This window comes from Salvia hispanica, chromosome 1 (genome assembly GCF_029641045.1).
Source record: "Salvia hispanica isolate PSC_SH4W2 chromosome 1, Shi_PSC_v1, whole genome shotgun sequence".
NCBI classification, from domain to species: Eukaryota; Viridiplantae; Streptophyta; class Magnoliopsida; order Lamiales; family Lamiaceae; genus Salvia; species Salvia hispanica.
In genome coordinates, this window is record NC_142692.1 from 45305335 (window position 1) to 45327850 (window position 22516).

The following is a 22516-nucleotide window of genomic DNA, read 5'->3' on the forward strand; positions in this document are numbered from 1 at the left end:
GTTTTCTTATATTATCTAGATCGGCTTTTCGATTTATTGGTAGTACAGATTTATCTGGATTTTCACCTTATCAGGAGACATATTTCTCTATTGACCACTGCATTTATTTATATTTATATTTATCAACCGTCTTCATTAGAGTTTCAAGAGTTGAAGAAACAGTTACAAGAGTTGTCAGAGATATGTATAACTTAATGTTTTACCTTGAAGAGCACCAATATTATTTTTGAAGAAGAAAGATGATACACTGCGACATTATATATACTATTGGAAGTCGAATCGAGTGACAATGAAGAATAAATATCTATTACCGAGAATAGAAGATTTATTTGATCAATTTCAAGGTATGCAACTGTTTTTGAGTACTGATTTTCGATCAAGATCTCATCAGTTGAAGATAGCTAAAGAGAATATTGTAGAGACACCATTTTGAACTCCGTACGACCATTATGAGTTTTGGTTATGCCTTTCGAATAAACTATTGCATCTACAATTATTTATGGCATTGATGAACAAATTCTCTCAACTATTCCAGGATCCGTTAGTGATTATTTCTATTGACTTACTATTATATTCATGAAGTACAGATGATCATGTTAATCACTTGCAGTTAGTATTACAAGTTCTGTGAGATAAACAGATTATTGCAAGGTTGAGTAAATGTGAGTTTTTGCTAGAACATGTGGTATTATTGGGACACGTGGTGTCAGGTCGTGAAATAGAATTGGATCTACAAAAGATTGAACTGGTTTTCAACTGGAAATATTTCTCGATTATTATTCAATTGATAATGAAGTTAGTACGACAGTATTCTTCTTTTATATGGAGTGAAACATATCAAAAGAGTTTTAATGAGTGGAAGCATCGGTTGAATATGTCACCTATTTTGGTTATCTCCGCAGGTATAAGATATTATGTTATTTATAGTGATGCGCTATAGTGATGCGCTGAAACATGGATTTGGTTATCTTTGACTTAATGGACAGTTTATATGTGTCGTAACAATCGCAAGTGCATGGGGTTTCTTATTCTGATCAAAATCTGTTATTAGCGACATTATTTATTCTTTGAAGATTTGACATCATTATCTGCAGGAACGCTTATATGGTATTCTAGTACTCCCTCCGTCCCAAAGTATTAGACCAACTTTCCTTTTTGGGATGTCCCAACATATTAGACTCATTTCCTTTTTTAGCAAAAAGCATCTATCTTATTTTATTTTCCACCTACTTTTTTCTCTCTTCTCTCCCCTACTTTTTCCCTCTCTCATACTTTACTCTCTCCACTTTAACTATTTAAATATCAATTTCTTAAATCATGTGCCCAAAAGAAGTGAGTCTAATACTCCGGGACGGAGGGAGTATCTTATATATTGATGGAAATCCGCGATTTACTATCTCAGTCTTGATAAATTCTTTTTGTGAGTTTCACCTCAGAAAGGAGTCATGCGATTCGAGCAAAAAGGTAAGTTGAGTCCTCATTATATTGAACCGTGAGACATTGTTGGAAGAGTTGGACCATTGGCATATAGGTTAACATTACCTCCAGAGTTGGCATTGATTCATAATATTTTCTACGTTAGTAGGATCAAGCTAAGTTCATTCCATCAATCCGCCATATCTGATGGTTCATTGTGTGTCGGGAAGGTGGCCACCTTCCACGATCACATTGACCGGCCAACCCTTACGATGACTCACGGTCCATTCCTTTGTGTACACTAACTCGAATAGGATCTTGGTCCTGTTGGAGCCGAATTCGTTTCATTCATCCATTCATTTGGCATCGCCAAGCAGATAGGCATCATAAAACAAATAATTTATGGCACGATAACATTTGAAAAAAAAGTAAGTGCAATTTTATCAAACAAAAATCATTTCATATATTTGATAATTTTATCCACACTTAATGTGTTGGATATAAAGCCCACCTCAAAGCTTCCAAGTAAAACTCTACAAAAGCTCGACCTTGGGTAATCAAACTCCGCGAACACGCCCTTCTTGAAAGAGTATAATGATTTAAATTAGTTTTATGAACATACATAAGGTGCATGACATGAAATGATCCTACATGGAGTATGCGTCCTATGTTCGTGGTGCGATCAAGATCACTTCATTCCACTTAAGAAAAGTGGATCTCTATTTTATAAGAAACCTTAAAGTAATTAAATAATTATTTGGGAGAGGGTTCATTAAATCCATACATTCTTATCTTCAAGAAATTTAATTAATTAATTAAGGAGGGCATGACATTAATTTATCATAAGATTAATTATTTAAAAGCTTCAAACAATTTAAGAACTATTAAACCAAAATTAAGAGATAAGGATTCATTTCATCACTTAGACTTAAAAGCACAACTTCCACCTTTCTTCTAAAAAAACGGCCCACACTTAGTAAGTTTAAAAGACCATACTTCACTAAAATTATTCGGCCCAAAGGGGAGGCCCAAAAGTGTGTTGCCCTAAAAGCACTAAAAGAAATTAGCCTCCCTTCTTTCTTCTATTTCAAAAAAAAAACATTTCTCCCCTTCTCCAACATCTCACTCTCTCGCCACTCTCTGCCGGCGATTTTGCCGTCGCCGGCGAGCGTCGCCGGCCGCCGGTCACGTCTCCCCTCTCCCCTCTTTCTCTATCTTGGTCTCTCTCTCTCTCTCTCTCTCTCGGCCTCTCTCTCTCTTTCGGCCTCTCTCTCTCTGCCGCCACGAACCGCCACCTCCGCCGTCGCCGCCGGGCCGCTGCTGCCGTCACTGGTGGGCCGCTGCCGCCGTCGCCGCCGGGTACACGGCGGTCTCATCGCCGTTGACCGAGAGAGGTAGGAATTCCCCCATTTCCCCTTCTTTCTCTTCTTCTTTATTTTCTTAAATTGAAGGCTTAGGACTAACAATTAAGTCTTGAAATGTGAAGATTTGGATAGATCGTGAAAAAGGGATTAATTTCGTTGTGAAAAGTCGGACAACCGCCGAAATGTTGCCGGACTGCCGTCGGTCGCCGGATTGCCGCCGTCGCCGGTGGGCCATTGCCGGGCAGTATCCCCGGGGTCCGGCAGCTTCTTCGCTCACGAGGTAACTTTCCAAGATCGTTATTATTGTGCGATGAAGTTCTCTAAGAGTTTAGGCATTGCTTAATTGTTTTCATTGTCTAAGTTTTTCTATAGTTAAGGCAAATTCTATTTTAGGAAGTCATATGCATAATTGGTATGAAAACCATTAGGGGAGAGGCATAATAATATGGTTTGAGTATTAAGCACTTTATTCCTCAATGATCAAGCTCTAGTTGTGGTTTTAAGTTCGATGAAAAGTTCTAAATGTTAAAGAGGGTGAAGGAAGTGGTATAGAATTGGTATTTGACATGGGAGGCTTCAAATGTTCATGCTTTACTAATTGTAATATGAAAATGACAATGTAGTAAGAAAAACAATTGTTAGGAGAATTTACCTTGAGAAAAAGGAGAAGAAGAAGAATGGTAGTGTGTAGGAAATTTGACTCCTCTTCTTCAAACGCTTATATGCATCCTCATCTTGATAGAATTTTGTTTAGAGAATTTTTTTTTGTGAAGGAGCCAAAAGGTAGAGGATGATATGATGTGATATTTATAAGGAAGAAAGGTGCATGGGTTTATATGGTTAAAACTTGATTCATATGTGGAGGTGAAATGTCCAAAGGTTATGGACTTTTTGCCATAAGAGGCAAGTTGGTTAATCAACCATTCCTTTTACCTAAAAAGGAAAGAATATTATGTCTCGTCGCTTAAAAAGACGTGAGCCGTCATTTGGAAAACGTGAGCCGCCGTTTGATAAACGTGCTTGATGTGATTTGATTTCGTCGATTGTCTCGTTTTGATTTAACACGCTTGTTATCCATTCGTGTAGGTATCGAGGTTCAAGGCGGGACTATTGCGCAAGATCCGAAGGGCATGGAGATTACTTTTATCTATTTTTCTTCACTCTAGTCAAACGTTGAACTCGATGTTGAACATGTATGAACTTTTATTTGAAGCTCGGTCTTTCATAAACGGACTATGAGAATACTATAGTATTTTGTAATAATACTATCCTCATTCACTATTCAAAATATACTTTACAACGATAAATCATAACGAGAAGTAAAAGAAAATTAGACGCGAAACCTATATATATATGTAGATCGATTTTCTAAGTATTAGGGTAATAAAAAGTCGGGGTGTTACATTCTTCCCCCCTTACAAAAATTTCGTCCCGAAATTTGTAAGGGTCTATTCAAACAGTTCCGGGTATTTTTCTTTCATCTCGTCCTCCAGCTCCCATGTGGCTCCTTCGTATCCATGATGCTTCCGCAATACCTTCACCGAAGTGATAGATTTCTTTTCCTTAGTTGTTGCACCTTCCTGTCTAAGATTGCTTCTAGCTTCGCCTCGTAACTCAAGTCCGGGTTTAACATCATCTCTTCATGGTGGATCACATGTTTCGGATCGTACACATATTTTCGTAACTGCGAAGCATGGAAGACGTTGTGCACGTTTCCGAAACTTGGTTGCAGCGCCAAACGATATGCAACAGGTCCAATTTCCTCCAAGATTTCGTAGGGGCCAATGAATCGAGGCCTAAGCTTTTCCTTTACACCAAAATATATCATCCCTTCAGGAGGAGATACCTTCAAACAAACCTTGTCTCCTATTTTGAACTATAGGTCGGTCTTCTGCTTCTTTGATCCTTCCTTTGATTTGTCGCACTATTTGACCATTTTGTTGACCACTTCAAGGTCCAGTATCTATCTTTCACCAACTTCATCTCAATATAGCGATGATGTGCACTTCCTCTTGTTCAACACGGTGTAATGTGTCATATTAACGGTCGTCTCGTAACTATTGTTGTAAAAAAAATCTATAAACAATAGGATTGCATCAGCTTCCACCTCGGTTGAGCACGACAGCTCGATGCGTATCTTCAAGAGTCTAAAACGTTCTCTCCGATTGTTCGCCAGATTGTGGATGGAGCGAAGTGCCGAAGTTTAGTTTCATACCCCGTTCTTCTTGTAGGTTTCTCCAAAATTTCAAAGTGAATTTCATATCTTGATCTAGAGTGATTGAGGTTAGGATACCATGTAGGCGCGCAATTTCTCGCTCATAAAGTTGAGACAACTCTCGGATCCGTAAGCAATTGAAATTGCCAAGAAATGAGCACTCTTTGTGAGGCGATCCACGTTCACCCAGATGGCGGTGTTCGCTCGCTTGGTCTTTGGCAAGCCCGTCACAAAATCTATGGTTATGTGTTCCCACATTCACTCAAAATTTATTTATTTATTTATTATTATTATTATTTTAAAGGTTGCAATTTCGCGTAAGGTTGTTGATGCAATGCTTTAACTCGTTGGCAAGCCAAACATCTCTTCGCAATTGATGCTATACATTTTTTCATGCCGTCTCACTAATATTTTTGCCTTAGGTCTTGATATATCTTTGTACTCCCAGGGTGTACGGTCTAGGGCTTGTCATGAGCCTCACTCACAATCTTGTCTCTCGGTTTCTTATCATTGGGTGCACCCAACCTCCCTCCAAAAGCGAGGGCGTTATCTGCCTCCTCGGGGTAGTTCTCACATCCATTGGTCCTCACCGTTACTCGTACACTTTTCATAGTCTTCGTATTGCCTTTGCGTAATGATAATACGCTCTTTATCTCAATTCTGGCTCCACCACTAGAGTAGCTATCCTTGCCTTTACTGTTTGTGGGGCACTCACCATTTCTAAGTTGAGCTTGCTGAATTCTCGTAGGAATCTCTCCTTGTGGGTGAACATGGCTGCCAAGTGTTACGTTGTTTGGCTTAGAACATCGGCCACTACATTGGTCTTGCCGGGATGGTAGTTGATGCCACAATCGTTGTCTTTCACTAGTTCCAACTATTTTTTTTTCATTTTCAAGTCTCGGTCATGACAATATTTGAGGTTATTGTTATCTTAGAAATTTTCACATCGAACTCCATAGGGGTGTCACCAATTCATTAAGGCGGGCACCACAACAACTAAATTCCAAATCGCGTGGGTTGTAATTGAGCTTGTGTAACCTGCTTGACATGGTAGATATGCTATTACTCTCCCGCTTTGCATGATGAGGCGGTCGAGTCCATTCCTTAACGCATTGAAGTAAACTACATAGCTTATCTCCATTCTTGGGACAATTAAAAAAAAATTTTGGCGACGTGGCCGGCTTCTTCTTCAGTTAATGAAAACTCTCTTCAAAGTCTGAGGTCCACGAAATTTTGGTGCGCTTTTTAAGTTGTTACGTCATCGCTCTTGAAATCTTATAGAATCCTTCAATGGATCATCTATAGTACCCTTCCAGTCCTAAAGTAGCTTCGTCACTCATTAAGTATTGTAGGAGGTTCTAACTCCTACAAGATCTCTACTTTTGTTAGATTCATTTGGATTCCTTCGGTAGTCACAACATGACAGAGGAAGTTCAACTCGTTGATCCATAACTCACACTTGCTAAATTTAGCATACAACTTTTAAACCTTAGTGTTACCAAGGTAATCAGTTTGTTTTCTTTGTGTTTCTTCTTGTTCCTCGTATAGATGTGCACGACGTCTATTAATACTAATACACATTTGTCATTTATGGGTGTTGTTCACGGTCCATGAGAATTATAAATATTGCGGACGAAATTGTCGAGCTAAAGGTCATCACAATGAACTTGTAGCGGCTATATCAGGTTTGAAAAGTCGTCCTTGGGATATAATCTTGTCAAATCTTTAGTTGGTGGTAGCTGGACTGTAAATCCATCTTTGAAAAGACAATAGTTCATCGAAGTTGATCGAACAGGTCATAAATTCTTGGCAACGGGTATTTGTTCCTTAAGGTCAATTGTTCGACTCTCAATAGTCAAGACACATTATTAGTAACACATGTTTCTTCTTCACCAAAAGTACTGGTGTTCCACATGGTGAGACGCTCGGTCTAGTGAAACCTAGATTCGTAAGTTCTTGAAGTTGCAGCTTTAGGTTCCTCCAATTCCTTAGAAGCCATCCGATACGGAGCTCTCGACACTGGTGCAGGTCCGGGATCAAGATCGATGGCGAACTCCAAAGACTAATCTAGGGCTAAGCCAAGTAGATTGGCGGGAAACACATCTGGAAACATACACTCCACTCATTTATCTTACGTTTTTTTTTTTGTTTTGTTTAGGTAAACAGGGTAGCCCAAGTGAACATATCCGCACGACTGTCGCGGTTATTAGGGATATTTGCTTATCCCTTGTGATCCCATGGGAGCGTGCTGGTTCTTTTCCTGGGATTTGGAAAGAAATTGGTCGTGGTTGCATAGTATAGCAGCGTAGTCCTGGGTTAGTCAAATCATACACAGGATCATGTCGGTGCTCCACATTCACATGACACTCATGTTGTTGGTCGTGATCTAAAGCTCTCCCATAAGACTTCTACACTCGGGCAAACACGTTTAATTTCTACAATTTCTCTTATTGGCAACGACATTCGAATTTTATGTTTAGCTTGCTTCATTTGGATGTTTAAAGTCTCTATGCAGGGTGCTGATACGAAAAAGTGGAATGCACCCGTACAAATAAGAGAATAATGGATACATCGAGGAGTATGGTCATTCCTGCTTCCATTGGCCCCATTTTGGCTTCTTTTGTTCTCATACCATGTGCGTGAGCCTTTAAGGGTAGTATCGGTCATCGGGGTTGTTGTTGCTGCGACAGTTAAGGTAGTTGTGGGGGAGGCTGCTAAGGTTGCATCTCCATTACTTGTGGTTGTGAGCATTGTGCCGGTTGTTTCGACCTTGTCGATTTCTTCCATTTGAACTTTATTTTGACATGATTTACATCCACATATCGATAAATTAACTACTTATGCATGTAGGGATCTACGAGATGTAAGGATCTATGAGGACTTTTACATTTTTTTTTTTGAAAGCGCACTATAACGTGCTTTCGCTCTTCTAGAGGGTCATCGAAAGTGGTACTTAATTATAAATCTTCATCTATCTATTGCAGGTCAAGGGCTCCTTGCCTCTCCTCTTCTTCAAACTCCGATTCAAAATTTTTTTATAAAGGAATCTTAGATTAAGGATAGAACAAGATCCGTTTTGCATCATATCTAAGGGATTCCTCGGTTCGGGCCGACGAAACAACTCGATCATTATCAAATGGACTAAATCAATTTTCTATCCATGAAGATCCCACCAGAGTGCCTTTTACTTCTAATAGGCCATGAATTGGAATATATATAAAACTTGATGTCCTACTTATGTCGACCTTCTGGTCGGTGCATCACATTTGTGCATGTCTGCCTAAGGGAACTTCCTTCTTTTATGAATCTTAAAAGATTTAGACCATTGTTCTTCGTGCATTCCTCATGTAGGAAACTCAGGGATTTACCAGTCTTAACTTGGATAAAGTGAGTTGATACTGAAAGGGGATTGGAATTTTGAAATAATTCCAAGGTTATCTAGAAGAATAAAATGACCGTCACTAGTCTGATCAAGCGATCATGGGTTTTCGTAACAACCTCTTACATGTAGCTTGCAACTACTGATTTTCAATAACAGAGCAAAAACTAGGTTCAATTGGGCTCATCACATCCATTCAGCAAAGACAAATACTTTCACAAGGTCTAAGCTATATCCGTAGAGCTTAGTAGAAAATTCTTCTGGAAGATTGGTAGATGAAATAAGTTATGAAGAACTTCTCAAAGTTGACTGTCAATTCAGTTGACCAAACAGGTTTGAAAGAGTTGAGAGAACATTGGAGGATGTATCTATCAGAGTAAGCCCCGACATGCTCAATTAATGGAAGAATTTGAAAAAAAGACAATTGTTGTGAAGTCGTATCGACTATTGATTCATCACATCATAATATGGAATAATGAAAATAAATTTGATGGCTTTCCAAGTCTTTCATAGGTAATCAAGGCGACTCTCTTAGGGAGAAAGTAAAATTCAAAATTTAAACTTGGAGTTGCAGAAAAAATTTGAACATGAGGCGATACGTGTAAGAGTCTTGTGGAAAAAGTATGTCTTAAATTTGTAAGAAAAGTATTTAGAAATCATATATTGAGAAATAGTACGAACAATGAGATATTCAAGGGTAATAAGCTATTTTTGAAAGTTAATTGCCTGAGAAGCATAATTTTTTCAGAGATGATATTTGTTGGTAGAACTCATGAAAGTCACTACTCTTACAAGGAACGAGTCAAAGAATATTGACATCAATCAATGGTGTTTGAAAAGATGAGGGCAAGACTCAAACTTATGCTTACTAAAAGATGAACCACCACTTGGTGCATAAAGAAATGAACAAAATGGTACAATACTCTCGAAATACGAGTCAATCAAATTCTTTGTCAGAAAGAGGAAAAACATTGGGGCTCCAAGTAAGTACTGGTGGTTAAAATCATCATCGTGATCCATAAGACGATACTCCTCATTCGCTTACTCATGAGTGGGATGAATCTGGGTAAATCTTAGGCTCTAAATTGAGATCTGGTAACTTTGGTTGATGATCACATATTCGTAGTAGTTTTGGTAGGCCACAACAGTCATTTCCGTGAAAAAAAATTAAAATTGGAAGCCGGAACATAGAAAAGATCTTTGGGATAGCGTGATGCTATTATCACAAATTCCAAGGAGTTTCGTATAGCTTCTTCCCGTCGGTCTATCTTTACTGAGTATATAGACTCACCTTATTCTGATGACGTTCATGCTGGAGACTTTATTATTATTATTTGTTTAAAACGACTTCCTACATCACTCTTAGACACGTGGGCGCAATAGACCTTCCTCAAACTCGTTCTTGTCCGTCATCGTTCGACATTTGGTTTCTCATGACATTGTACATATAATTTGGATTCTAAGAGGACTTAGATCTAGAACAACTTTAGCTCAGTGTTGGCACCTCGTCGAGGCTGGTTTTATGATGATATTTCTAGTGAACTTATGTCACGGTCTAGCATTGGGAAAGAAGTTTAACAGATAATGGGTATCAGTTGGTTTCCCCCACTCTTGAGAATTAAGACATTAGTCGACTCAATGTCCTCAAGGTTTAGAACAATTAAGAGATAAGATCAGTCCATGCTATTAAGTAATAACAACATTCTTCTTTAATCTCGTTCGTTTCTTCTGTGTACTAAAAGACTCCTTGTTACGTCATTCACTTTGTTTCCGTTGCTTAGGAAAGCAATGATAAAATCATACATATCATTCTAAATTCGAACTAAGTTCCCAAGGGACAGTTCTTTTAAAGCATTCTATGTTCTTTGATGATAAAATCCTAAAGGCCAACTTAAAGAGTTATTCCTTCCCTTCAACCTCTTAAACTTTTCACATAAAACTCACACTTTAAACTTTTGTTTCAAAAAAGACGAAAGTTACCTTTTTCGTTGAGTGTGATGAATTGGTGCTGAGCTTTGGTCGAATCGATACATAGTTTAGTGAAACAAGTCCAGACCATTTAAGAAGGAAAACTCATGGGTTCAGAGCGGAAAGGAAACCTAGGCTCTGATACCACTCTGTCACGACCGCGCTTTGCTAAGGATAACATTGCTCGGTAAATCATGACCAGGGGAGAGAATTAAGAAGAGGGGATAGAAAGGGGACGAAAGAATTTACAATAAGACGTGCAAGTACTTCTTCATAAGATAAAAGAGGTTCACAAGACAACGAAAGATCATGAGGATTTAAAAGAGTGTTTAACATGGGTCACTCGTTACTGATCATTGTTCCTATGACCCGTTAGTACAAAATACTACAACATAAGCACAGCGGAAGGAGTTGTAACTATATGGTCATGTGTATGAAGACACATGCCACGAAAATCCTACAAAGAGATGAGACGACCACCAACTCCACTCAGCCACCAGTTCATCACTTGCTCAACCTGCACATTTAGAAATACATGCAGGGCTGAGTACGGGTTACTCAGTGAACACATTGACGAAAGATACACATATAAGAAAAAGTTATTATCATGCCATCACAGTAACACACGGGGGTTTTTCTTAAAGGCCCGAGCTTACTAAGTTCATTTTCATAAAGTTCGCTTGATCAAGCTAAGTTCATTCCATCAATCCGCCATATCTGATGGTTCATTGTGTGTCGGGAAGGTGGCCACCTTCCACGATCACATTGACCGGCCAACCCTTACGATGACTCACGGTCCATTCCTTTGTGTACACTAACTCGAATAGGATCTTGGTCCTGTTGGAGCCGAATTCGTTTCATTCATCCATTCATTTGGCATCGCCAAGCAGATAGGCATCATAAAACAAATAATTTATGGCACGATAACATTTGAAAAAAAAGTAAGTGCAATTTTATCAAACAAAAATCATTTCATATATTTGATAATTTTATCCACACTTAATGTGTTGGATATAAAGCCCACCTCAAAGCTTCCAAGTAAAACTCTACAAAAGCTCGACCTTGGGTAATCAAACTCCGCGAACACGCCCTTCTTGAAAGAGTATAATGATTTAAATTAGTTTTATGAACATACATAAGGTGCATGACATGAAATGATCCTACATGGAGTATGCGTCCTATGTTCGTGGTGCGATCAAGATCACTTCATTCCACTTAAGAAAAGTGGATCTCTATTTTATAAGAAACCTTAAAGTAATTAAATAATTATTTGGGAGAGGGTTCATTAAATCCATACATTCTTATCTTCAAGAAATTTAATTAATTAATTAAGGAGGGCATGACATTAATTTATCATAAGATTAATTATTTAAAAGCTTCAAACAATTTAAGAACTATTAAACCAAAATTAAGAGATAAGGATTCATTTCATCACTTAGACTTAAAAGCACAACTTCCACCTTTCTTCTAAAAAAACGGCCCACACTTAGTAAGTTTAAAAGACCATACTTCACTAAAATTATTCGGCCCAAAGGGGAGGCCCAAAAGTGTGTTGCCCTAAAAGCACTAAAAGAAATTAGCCTCCCTTCTTTCTTCTATTTCAAAAAAAAAACATTTCTCCCCTTCTCCAACATCTCACTCTCTCGCCACTCTCTGCCGGCGATTTTGCCGTCGCCGGCGAGCGTCGCCGGCCGCCGGTCACGTCTCCCCTCTCCCCTCTTTCTCTATCTTGGTCTCTCTCTCTCTCTCTCTCTCTCGGCCTCTCTCTCTCTTTCGGCCTCTCTCTCTCTGCCGCCACGAACCGCCACCTCCGCCGTCGCCGCCGGGCCGCTGCTGCCGTCACTGGTGGGCCGCTGCCGCCGTCGCCGCCGGGTACACGGCGGTCTCATCGCCGTTGACCGAGAGAGGTAGGAATTCCCCCATTTCCCCTTCTTTCTCTTCTTCTTTATTTTCTTAAATTGAAGGCTTAGGACTAACAATTAAGTCTTGAAATGTGAAGATTTGGATAGATCGTGAAAAAGGGATTAATTTCGTTGTGAAAAGTCGGACAACCGCCGAAATGTTGCCGGACTGCTGTCGGTCGCCGGATTGCCGCCGCCGCCGGTGGGCCATTGCCGGGCAGTATCCCCGGGGTCCGGCAGCTTCTTCGCTCACGAGGTAACTTTCCAAGATCGTTATTATTGTGCGATGAAGTTCTCTAAGAGTTTAGGCATTGCTTAATTGTTTTCATTGTCTAAGTTTTTCTATAGTTAAGGCAAATTCTATTCTAGGAAGTCATATGCATAATTGGTATGAAAACCATTAGGGGAGAGGCATAATAATATGGTTTGAGTATTAAGCACTTTATTCCTCAATGATCAAGCTCTAGTTGTGGTTTTAAGTTCGATGAAAAGTTCTAAATGTTAAAGAGGGTGAAGGAAGTGGTATAGAATTGGTATTTGACATGGGAGGCTTCAAATGTTCATGTTTTACTAATTGTAATATGAAAATGACAATGTAGTAAGAAAAACAATTGTTAGGAGAATTTACCTTGAGAAAAAGGAGAAGAAGAAGAATGGTAGTGTGTAGGAAATTTGACTCCTCTTCTTCAAACGCTTATATGCATCCTCATCTTGATAGAATTTTGTTTAGAGAATTTTTTTTTGTGAAGGAGCCAAAAGGTAGAGGATGATATGGTGTGATATTTATAAGGAAGAAAGGTGCATGAGTTTATATGGTTAAAACTTGATTCATATGTGGAGGTGAAATGTCCAAAGGTTATGGACTTTTTGCCATAAGAGGCAAGTTGGTTAATCAACCATTTCTTTTACCTAAAAAGGAAAGAATATTATGTCTCGTCGCTTAAAAAGACGTGAGCCGTAATTTGGAAAACGTGAGCCGCCGTTTGATAAACGTGCTTGATGTGATTTGATTTCGTCGATTGTCTCGTCTTGATTTAACACGCTTCTTATCTGTTCGTGTAGGTATCGAGGTTCAAGGCGGGACTATTGCGCAAGATCCGAAGGGCATGGAGATTACTTTTATCTATTTTTCTTCACTCTAGTCAAACGTTGAACTCGATGTTGAACATGTATGAACTTTTATTTGAAGCTCGGTCTTTCATAAATGGACTATGAGAATACTATAGTATTTTGTAATAATACTATCCTCATTCACTATTCAAAATATACTTTACAACGATAAATCATAACGAGAAGTAAAAGAAAATTAGACGCGAAACCTATATATATATGTAGATCGATTTTCTAAGTCTTAGGGTGATAAAAAGTCGGGGTGTTACAACCTCCACATCGGTAAGACGACTTCTCTGGAATGTCTGAAGTTTTTCTGTCAGGGCCTGATTCAAATTTTCGGTGAGCAGTACCTTCGAAGCCCTACCCCCCAAGATTGTCAGGATCTGATGCAGATGCACGGGGAGCAGCATGGGTTCCCCGGGATGTTAGGCAGCATAGATTGTATGCATTGGGAGTGGAAGAACTGTCCAACTGCCTGGAAAGGGGCCTACACGACCGGCTACAAGGGAAAGAATCCTATGATGATCCTCGAGACTGTAGCTGATTACCGATGTGGATCTGGCATGCGTATTTTGGGGTAGCCGGGTTGAACAACGACCTCAACGTCCTCAACTCGTCGCCCCTCTTCAACGAGAAGTGTCAGGGCATCGGTCCGGCCGTCTCATTTGTGGCCAATGACAACCGGCATGATATGGGCTACTACTTGGCGGATGGGATATACCCTAGGCGGCATGTCTTTGTGAAGACGATCAGGCACGCGGCGGATGACAAGAAGGCCTACTTCGCGGAACGGCAGGAGTCGGCGCGCAAGAACGTGGAGCGCGCATTTGGTGTGCTCCAGTCTCGATGGGCGGCAATTAAGGGTCCAACGCGTTTGTGGGATGTCAAATGCGTTGCTGATATAATGTACGCCTGCATTATCATGCACAACATGATCGTCGGAGACGAAGGCGTACAACTGACTAGTTGGGCCAATGACAATGAAGTCGGTCCAAGCCACGGAACGGCCACCCCTAGCGTACGACGTGGGGTACCTCACGATGAAGTCGGCCGCCTCCAGGAATATGCCGACATGCGCCAAGTGGATGCTCATATTCAACTCCAAAAGGATATAATTGAAGAGTTGTGGGCACGGAAGACTGCACGGCAATAGTTTTTTTTCTTTATTATGTAATTTATTTTTTTAAATGAATGTACTTTTTTTTAATGCAATTAATGAATTTTCCCATATATGTCTCGTAAATTTAATTCCGTAATTTAATCGTAAATTTAATTCCGTAAATGTAGTTGTTTTTGAATTATTTTTATTGCGGCTGGCCTATGGCTAGTCTATTTGAGTAAAATGATGATGTGGCAGGTGGATTGTTAGTGCTGATGACGTGGCAGAGAGAGAGAGTGGTTGACCTATGGCTGACGAGAAAAAATTTCCTAGTCCATGAACACCACATGACAATCTTATTTGGTATACCTCACTAATAAGATCTTGCCAAATGGAAATGTATAGCTTACATGACCAAATGATTATAATGACATAATATGATGTTTTAAGGAAATTTTTATAATTCCCATATATAAAATGATTATATTGCACCACCAAATTTATTAATCGAGAGTTCTATTCTTTTTATTGATATGTAAAATATAAGTTTTATTTATTTATTTTATGGGAATATTTATCTTTTTTTATTGATATATACATAAATTATATTATATTATCATCGCACACAATAAATTTAATATATGAATGACCATACAATGACGTTCTATTTTTTTTTTAATTTATCATTACACAATGATCATATCTGATGGATTTTATACAATAGACAAAATATGAATCTAAAGAAATTAAAATACTACTACTATTCATTAGGGTATTCAAATTAAGGATTATAATCTTATTTATCTTAATAAAGAAACATCAACTATAAATCTAAAGAAGATAAAACTTTAGTAGGCATAAAAATGTGGTCTTTAATTTATAGTTATTTAACTGTAAAAAAATAATTATAATAAAATGAAGATAAAAATTAAACATACACAAAGATATAATCAATAAATTATAAATATAGTCAAGAATATATTTACTTGAATAAAAAAAGACCAAATTTTAGTACATTCTAGAAAATTATGTGAGTATAAAAAATGAATAAATATGTACTCAACTAAAAAAACAAAGAAAAAAAAGCATAATACAAAAAAGTGTGCGTATTAAATCTCAATGTTATTACACGTGAATTTTTTAACGAAATAAACAATTAATAATTTAATGTGTTGTGTGTATATATAGTGTATATTATATATGGAAATTATATCCTTAAAACATCATACTATGCCATTGTAATTATTTGGTCATGTAAGCTATACATTTCCATTTAGTAAGATCTTATTAGTGAGGTATACCAAATAAGATTGCCATGTGATATTCATGGACTAGAAACTACTGACTTATTTTTATTGTGGATGTTCATCTTTTCCCAAAATGGAATCCATATAAGGGGAGTGTATCTTGCACTAAAAAAATTTCAATTAATTATCTAAAACTCAGAAATTAATTTAGACTAGAATACGGGGGTGACGCAGAAAACTAAAAAATGACGTGGCACCAATACAAATACGGTCTACCTCTCTCATCACACACCCTCACCGCTGTGCAAAAACGGCGTCGTACCCTCCGTCGTCGTTGCAACCCCAATTCTCAGCAAAAACTTCCACACTTCTCTCTCTCTCTAGGGTTTCTGCAACCATGGATCAATACTTCCTCCTGATGCTATCAAACCTCCTCCACTTCCACAATTACCTCGATCCCACCACCTCCCCCCTCCTCTCCTCCTCCTCCTCCGACGCCGCTTCCACCTCCGCCGCTCCCCTCCTCTTCTTCACCCTCTCCTCCGTCCTGTCCTACCTCGCCTCCCACCCCCCCAAAAAGAAGCCCAAAACCTCCTCCTCCGCCGCCGCCGCCAAACCCCCCTCCGAATTCTCCGTCGCCGCCTTCCGAGCCCTCTCCACCGAGCGCATCTGGGCCATGGAGGCCCCCCTCCGCGACGCCCAATGGCGATCCCTCTACGGCCTCTCCTACCCCGTCTTCACCACCGTCGTCGAGAAGCTCAAACCCTACATCACCCAATCCCAGCTCTCCCTCCCCTCCGATTACGCCGTCGCCATGGTCCTCTCCCGCCTCGCCCACGGCCTCTCCCTCAAAACCCTAGCCTCCCGCTACGCCCTCGAGCCCTACCTGATTTCCAAAATCACAAACATGGTCACCCGCCTCCTCGCCACCAAGCTCTACCCCGAATTCATCAAAATCCCCGTCGCCCGCCGCCGCCTCGTCGAAACAACACAGGGATTTCAGGAAATCACACCCCTCCCGAATGTCTGCGGCGCAATTGATACAACCCCCGTCAAGCTCCACAAACTCAGCCCCGATGCAATCAACGGCTCAATGTATTATTGCAAATACGGATTCCCATCGCTTCTATTGCAGGTCGTGGCCGATCACAAGAAGATATTTTGGGATGTCTGCGTGAAAGCCCCCGGAGGCCACGAGGACGCTGATCATTTTAGGGATAGTTTGCTGTATAACAAGCTGATTTCAAGCGACATTGTTTGGGATAAGGCGGTTAGCGTCAAGGGGCAGCCTGTGAGGCCGTATATTGTCGGGGATTGGAGCTTCCCCTTGCTCTCGTTCCTGATGACGCCTTTCAGCTACGACAGGACAGGCAGTCCCGCCCAGAATGCATTTGATGAGGCGCTGATGAAGGGACGAAAAGCAGTGGAGGAGGCAATTGGGTTGCTAAAAGGGAGGTGGAAGATTATGCAGGACTTGAATGTGGGACTGAATCACGCTCCTCAAACAATTGTTGCTTGCTGCGTGTTGCACAATCTGTGTCAGGTTGCAAGGGAGCCTGAGCCGGAGCTGTGGAAGGAGCCGGAGGAAAGTGGCCAGACACCGGGGGTGCTGGAGAATGAGAAGCCGTGCTATTACTATGGGGGGAACTTGAGGCAGCTTTTGGCCGATGATCTCTATCAACGACTGTCATCAAGATGAGGGGGCATTGTTATGCGGTAAATGTAAGAATATCGATCGTTGTATTACTAGCAGACCGTAGCATAATATATTCTATAGTTCATAAGATGAATTAGACCGACTTTAGTCCCAAACTCACATTGGAAGATATGAATTAGGTAATGTCTCTTTTGTAAGTTGTTGCTTATACTGTGCTATTGCTCTACTGTGGTGCAGAATGAAGTACTTTTTGCCTTTTCCTATAGCCTTTTTCACTTAGTGTGCTGTGTTTACTAGTCTACTACCTCCATTTCTATGTTTATATACAATGACTAAGGAACTGATTTTGAATTCTCTGAGACATGACTATATATATCAATAGTTGTTACATTCTTGAAAATTTTGATGACCTCAGAATATTAATGGTGGCAAGATTGGCCGGAATCCTGATACCCGGTCCCTTGATTTCTTCTTCTTATTCATCCTCCCATCACAAAAAAGCAAACATAATGGATTGTTCAAGGGAAGGAATTGAACTCCATAAATGAGTTGGGATATTTCAGGATCCATTCCTAGTTATATCCAGATGTGGCTAACTGTCTTTGTGTTGTTTTTCTTGTTCGTAACCCGGAAAGAAACGTACTTGAATATATGGTGCAGTTCCGAAATTTAACCAAATGGTAGATTTGAATGCCATTTGCATCAGAATTCAGAAATCAGGATGTACATATATAGTCATATACCATACATTTGTACGGTCATGAAACAATAATGATAGAATCTGGCATAACTTAGCTCTTCACATCTATCCAGAACTGTACAGTTTTGGTGTATATTGTCTGTTTTCTCTCTAAGAACAGAGAACTTCACTGATAAACGGGATCATATTAATAAACGATGACTCAGGGACCAAAACATGTTTGGTGGTTGGTTCAGGGCTGCAGTTCAGTTTTATACTAACCGTCGTTATCTGAAACACTATTGTAGCTCTTACGGTGTCTTTGCAGGCGAGCATGGCTGCAGGGTGTGCAACAATTTAATGAAACCTTGCAAGGTGAGCTTCCCATCACTGTGTCTTATATGCTCTTGCAGAACTGCATGGATTGGCACTGTAGGGCTAAGCCCGAGTTCCTGGTAAATTCACATCAGTTAGAACTCAGAGGAAAAGATGGCTTCCTGAAATCTTAAGAACAAAACCCAGCTTACTGATGCTAGTTCTTGAATGAGGATAGCTCTGTTTCCATCCTTCTCAAATATAGCATATGCAGATCGTGCTCGTTCTTCCCATCCGTCAACTATCTCCATCTGATTGACACTTAATGCAGCTGCACAGAACTCATCAAGATGCATCTTTCTATAACCGAGTGCGTTTAGCTGCAATTCAGAAGCTTCTGTCAAATAAGTTGTTGGTCTATCAATAAAAACAAGGTAAATAGGTTTTAAAACAGTGTATTTATGTTGTTACCGGCTCGAGGAAATCCAAGATCCGGGATTCCTTCATTGCATCTGTAGCACTTCTCATCAACGCCTGCCCGGAAAAGAACTGTGTTCAGCTTATGAATGAGAAAAAAGAGCAATGCTGTTGGTTTATGATATGAGCAGACCATTTTTATGGTCTCTAAAGTTATGCCTCCATTGGCATCTGGACTCAGCAATCCAAATTGTTTCTCGAGGTAATACAGCTCGTCCGCCTTCAATACTTTCGACAGAGCCTGCAAAAATCGGACAAATAGCATCATCAATTTGATTAGTTCGAAAGCACCTAAACCGTCGATCGTAAGCAGATATACACACCCTCAGTGCAGCCCTACGCAGAGGCGACGAGCGCATGTACGCCCTCATGGGTCTAAACACATGAACGTCGAGCTGGAGCTTTACCTTCTCGTGATCTCGGAGCCATGGATGACCTGCAAACGAGGTGATCAGTGGGGGTCTGGGAAGAGCAAAGGGAAGTTGCAGCATCTCTAATATTAGAGGATGACTCACATAAAGCCTGAGCAGCTGATATTCTACGGCCGGGATCTTTGCATAACAGGCACCTTACAAAATCCTTGGACTCTGAAGACGACGATGGCCATGGGTCGTTGTTGAAACTCGGGCTGGCTTTGAGAACTGCTCGGAAAATGCCGGACTCAGTACGAGCCCAGAATGGGCGGCTGCCACATAGTAGTATGTATGCGATCACACCTATGCTCCAAATGTCGGCCTCCGTGCCATACGATCGGCGTAGAACTTCGGGCGCCACGTAGTACGCGCTTCCGACTATCTCATTGAGCTTTTGATCTGTTAGCATTGGCCATATAATTGTTACACTACCAACAGATTAGCAAGATGTTGAGGAAGGAGAATATACCTGGTCTGATGATATCTGATAACCCAAAATCAATAGCTTTTATCTGAGAATCTTCATCTTTTGAGGAGAAGAGGAAATTCTGCACAAAGATCCATAAATAAGTAATAGTATCATGTTTGGCTACTTTTTATTTTATTTCGAAAGGATACTTATTGGTGTAAAACATTCTGAAGTTACATGGACATTGATACCTCCGGTTTAATATCACGGTGGATCACTCCTTGCAGATGGCAAAACGCAACGATGTTCAGAATCTGCACAATAATAGTCCTCGCATGGTCTTCTGTGAATTTCCCGCCTCTAGTAAAAAAAGTCGAATATGTTAGGGCGCCTGTCATGCTTACCAATCGCTATGAATTAAAAGCTCGAACGAAATAGAGTATAGAACCGTTCAAGTATCCTATCAAGAAGCTCCCCCCCTTCACACAATCTACATAAAAATACACAGCTTTATTTAGTACCAAATGGATTTAGATGAGATTGAAAAGCAGTTGTGGAGTTCAAAGCTTACTCCATGAGTATATAGACATTCTCGGAATCTTCAAATGCATCGTGGAATCGGGCGAGATTAGGATGACCTGTCAATGCTTGCAAGATCTTAACTTCACGCCTAACATCTTCTATGGCAACAGCTGTTGTCATCTGCTCAACCAATATTTAAATATCAAAGACAAGCAAAAGTTTAAGATATAGTATATGCTTGTTAAAAGTAACAAAATCTACCTAGACTCTCCCAAAACTCGTCTAATCATAACGGTAATCTTGCAACCGAATGCCATCACCGACTTGAGGTCTGACCACCACCATGGATCGGTCAATTTCCCCAGAGAAGGCGATGGTCTCGTTCATCACAATGAGTTCATTATGTTTCGTGTTTGCTGCCACTATTAATGAATTTTCTGTAATAGCCCTAAAGCTCAATCCCTCATCAAACTCCAGAAAGAGAAAAAAAGTAGTACATGATTTTACTTATAGTTTTCCTCTTTGGGACTGCATACCATACACTAAAATGGCAAAGCATAAACCATTTCTCAATACGTCACAATCTGCACAGAGTCGTATCGCAATTATCATCACTATTATTGAGCATTCAAGATCAGGACCTAAGTGGGCTCCTAGACTTTCAAAGTCACATTCAATACTACATTTTCGAGAAGAAATGATTGGACTGTGACTATTCATCACCTAATTGATAATGCATTTAAGTATGAAAGAAATGTAATGAATGAGTCATGAGTTTCTGATACACTTTGAACTCTATGTTCCAACCCTCTCAATTATTAGGCCTCAGAAATGGTGTTTCAATCTCCTCTTTCATTGCACTGTAACAATTCCCTTGTCCAATTTTACATGGAAGAGAGGGATTCATTGAAATAAACATAGTAATAACTCTATATTATGACAGAGCAGATTCATATAAAATCATAAAGAAATCTAAAATTAGTTTACACATATAACAATCTTTAAGTGCATAAGAATTATCAAATTCAATCTACCAGAATTAGTCTCACTTCTCCTCTCACTCTTTTTTAAAGTCAAATTCCGACTTTTTGAACAAAGGAGAAACGTTTTATCAACTAAGTGTTTTATTATCTGACTAACCTTGGACTTGGGAATGATCTTGACGGCGAGTTTATGAGCTTTGAGGTCACCCTTCTTGGCAATGGCGGAGCAGGTATACCCAAAATGCCCTCGCCCCACCACTTCTCCGATCTCGAACTTGCTCGCGAACTTCTTCGACAACCCGAAGCTCTTATTCAAGCCCACCGCCGCCTCATCCTCCTCCACCTCCTCCCCTTCCGGAATCTCGGCAGCATTAGGCTTCATCGAGGCGTGCCTCCTCAGCAGCGCCGCCATCAAGTGCTTCGCCGGCGACGGAGGGGGATTGGGCCTCCTCCGCGGCGTCATGCTCTCCGGCGGTGGTTCGGAAAGCTCCGGTGGCTCTCTTCTGGCGTAGGGGTTGGGCTTGGGCTTGGGCTTGGGAAGTGGCTTCGAGGTGAAAATACCCATGGCCGCGCCGCTTCAAGATTCCGCCGGCGACGGCGGCGGAGTAAGCTTTTTATTGTTTGGATTATGGTGATTGCATATTGAGGACAAGTAGTTTGTATTTTTTTTATATGTGAAAATAATTGTGGGAGATTAGTTGGTTTAATTTGTACTCCTAGTAACATGGAATTTGTGTTACATTGTTTGTCTTTGTATGGGAATAGTATGTAGTAGTATTGGTATAGATGAAGGTGTATACTATATAATTATAAATTTATAATTTGCATACAAGATTTATATCTTGTATGATGTATTGTTTTTATCTTACTCTATTGGCTCAGTGCACAAATAGATACCACAACATCAAAGACGTTGTGATAAATAAATACTACTCCACAATAAATACGATTTTCTAAGTGTCGTAAACTGACACACACACGTATTGGCGTGTAAGTATTTATGTGTATGAATTATGATCGCATTTAATTAAAATCTGGCAAATGATGTATTGAAGAAATTGATCTAAAATTCTCATGATTGGTAATAATATCGATAAGTAGTGGTATCATCGTCAACATATCACCTAAAAATGCAACGACATTAATACTAAAATGTAAAATATAGCTATTATGTGTTTTTTGACAAATTCTGTACAAAGCTAATTCTATATAAATATAATATTATTTAAAAGGAAAATAACTATACTCCTACTAACTCACATAGCATAACATGTAAATACACATTTTTTCAGTAATCTCATGAATTACACATAAAAAAAAAGTGTATGACAGTGCATATAGATTTTAATTGTTGTGACA

General features: G+C 39.8%; 2 protein-coding genes and 2 long non-coding RNA genes across 6 annotated transcripts; 3 read left to right on the forward strand and 1 right to left on the reverse strand.

Moving 5' to 3' along the window:
• The first annotated feature begins 2523 nt into the window (after positions 1 to 2523).
• Positions 2524 to 4043, forward strand: LOC148933919 (uncharacterized). Its single transcript, XR_016134736.1, has 3 exons — positions 2524 to 2810; positions 2903 to 3060; positions 3867 to 4043. It is a non-coding gene; the product is annotated as an uncharacterized LOC148933919 (long non-coding RNA).
• Positions 4044 to 11962: 7919 nt separating this feature from the next.
• Positions 11963 to 13507, forward strand: LOC125224132 (uncharacterized). Its single transcript, XR_007176827.2, has 3 exons — positions 11963 to 12249; positions 12342 to 12499; positions 13306 to 13507. It is a non-coding gene; the product is annotated as an uncharacterized LOC125224132 (long non-coding RNA).
• A 2478-nt stretch (positions 13508 to 15985) lies between these two features.
• Positions 15986 to 17620, forward strand: LOC125224126 (PIF / Ping-Pong family of plant transposase). Its single transcript, XM_048127482.2, has one exon. It carries the CDS (start codon positions 16100 to 16102, stop codon positions 17399 to 17401), a length of 1302 nt encoding a protein of 433 aa, XP_047983439.2. The 5' UTR covers positions 15986 to 16099; the 3' UTR covers positions 17402 to 17620.
• A 407-nt stretch (positions 17621 to 18027) lies between these two features.
• LOC125224124 (CDPK-related protein kinase-like) lies at positions 18028 to 21882 on the reverse strand. Of its 3 annotated transcripts, none has more exons than XM_048127478.2 (11): positions 21315 to 21882; positions 20224 to 20354; positions 20101 to 20142; positions 19904 to 20012; positions 19713 to 19791; positions 19346 to 19642; positions 19238 to 19266; positions 18964 to 19071; positions 18825 to 18887; positions 18566 to 18733; positions 18028 to 18490 (listed from the first exon to the last, which is right to left on the reverse strand). In XM_048127478.2, the coding sequence occupies exons 1-11, from the start codon at positions 21720 to 21722 to the stop codon at positions 18350 to 18352; spliced, it is 1575 nt and encodes a 524-aa protein (XP_047983435.2). In that variant the 5' UTR covers positions 21723 to 21882; the 3' UTR covers positions 18028 to 18349. The 3 variants fall into 3 exon arrangements, with proteins under 3 accessions (XP_047983435.2, XP_047983434.2, XP_088923593.1); XM_048127477.2 differs by having other exon boundaries at positions 19154 to 19266; positions 21315 to 21881; XM_089067467.1 differs by lacking the exon at positions 18028 to 18490 and having other exon boundaries at positions 18624 to 18747; positions 19154 to 19266.
• Positions 21883 to 22516: the final 634 nt, after the last annotated feature.

Excerpts from the sequence above, each read along its gene's own strand:
- LOC125224126 (XM_048127482.2), top strand. The coding sequence starts at position 16,100 with ATGGATCAATACTTCCTCCTGATGCTATCAAACCTCCTCCACTTCCAC.
- LOC125224124 (XM_048127477.2), bottom strand. The coding sequence starts at position 21,722 with ATGGGTATTTTCACCTCGAAGCCACTTCCCAAGCCCAAGCCCAAGCCC. Across the intron at positions 18,888-18,963 it reads CTTTAGAGACCATAAAAATG|GCGTTGATGAGAAGTGCTAC; the intron begins GTCTGCTCATAT and ends TTTTCCGGGCAG. Across the intron at positions 18,491-18,565 it reads TCATTCAAGAACTAGCATCA|GAACTCGGGCTTAGCCCTAC; the intron begins GTAAGCTGGGTT and ends TGAATTTACCAG.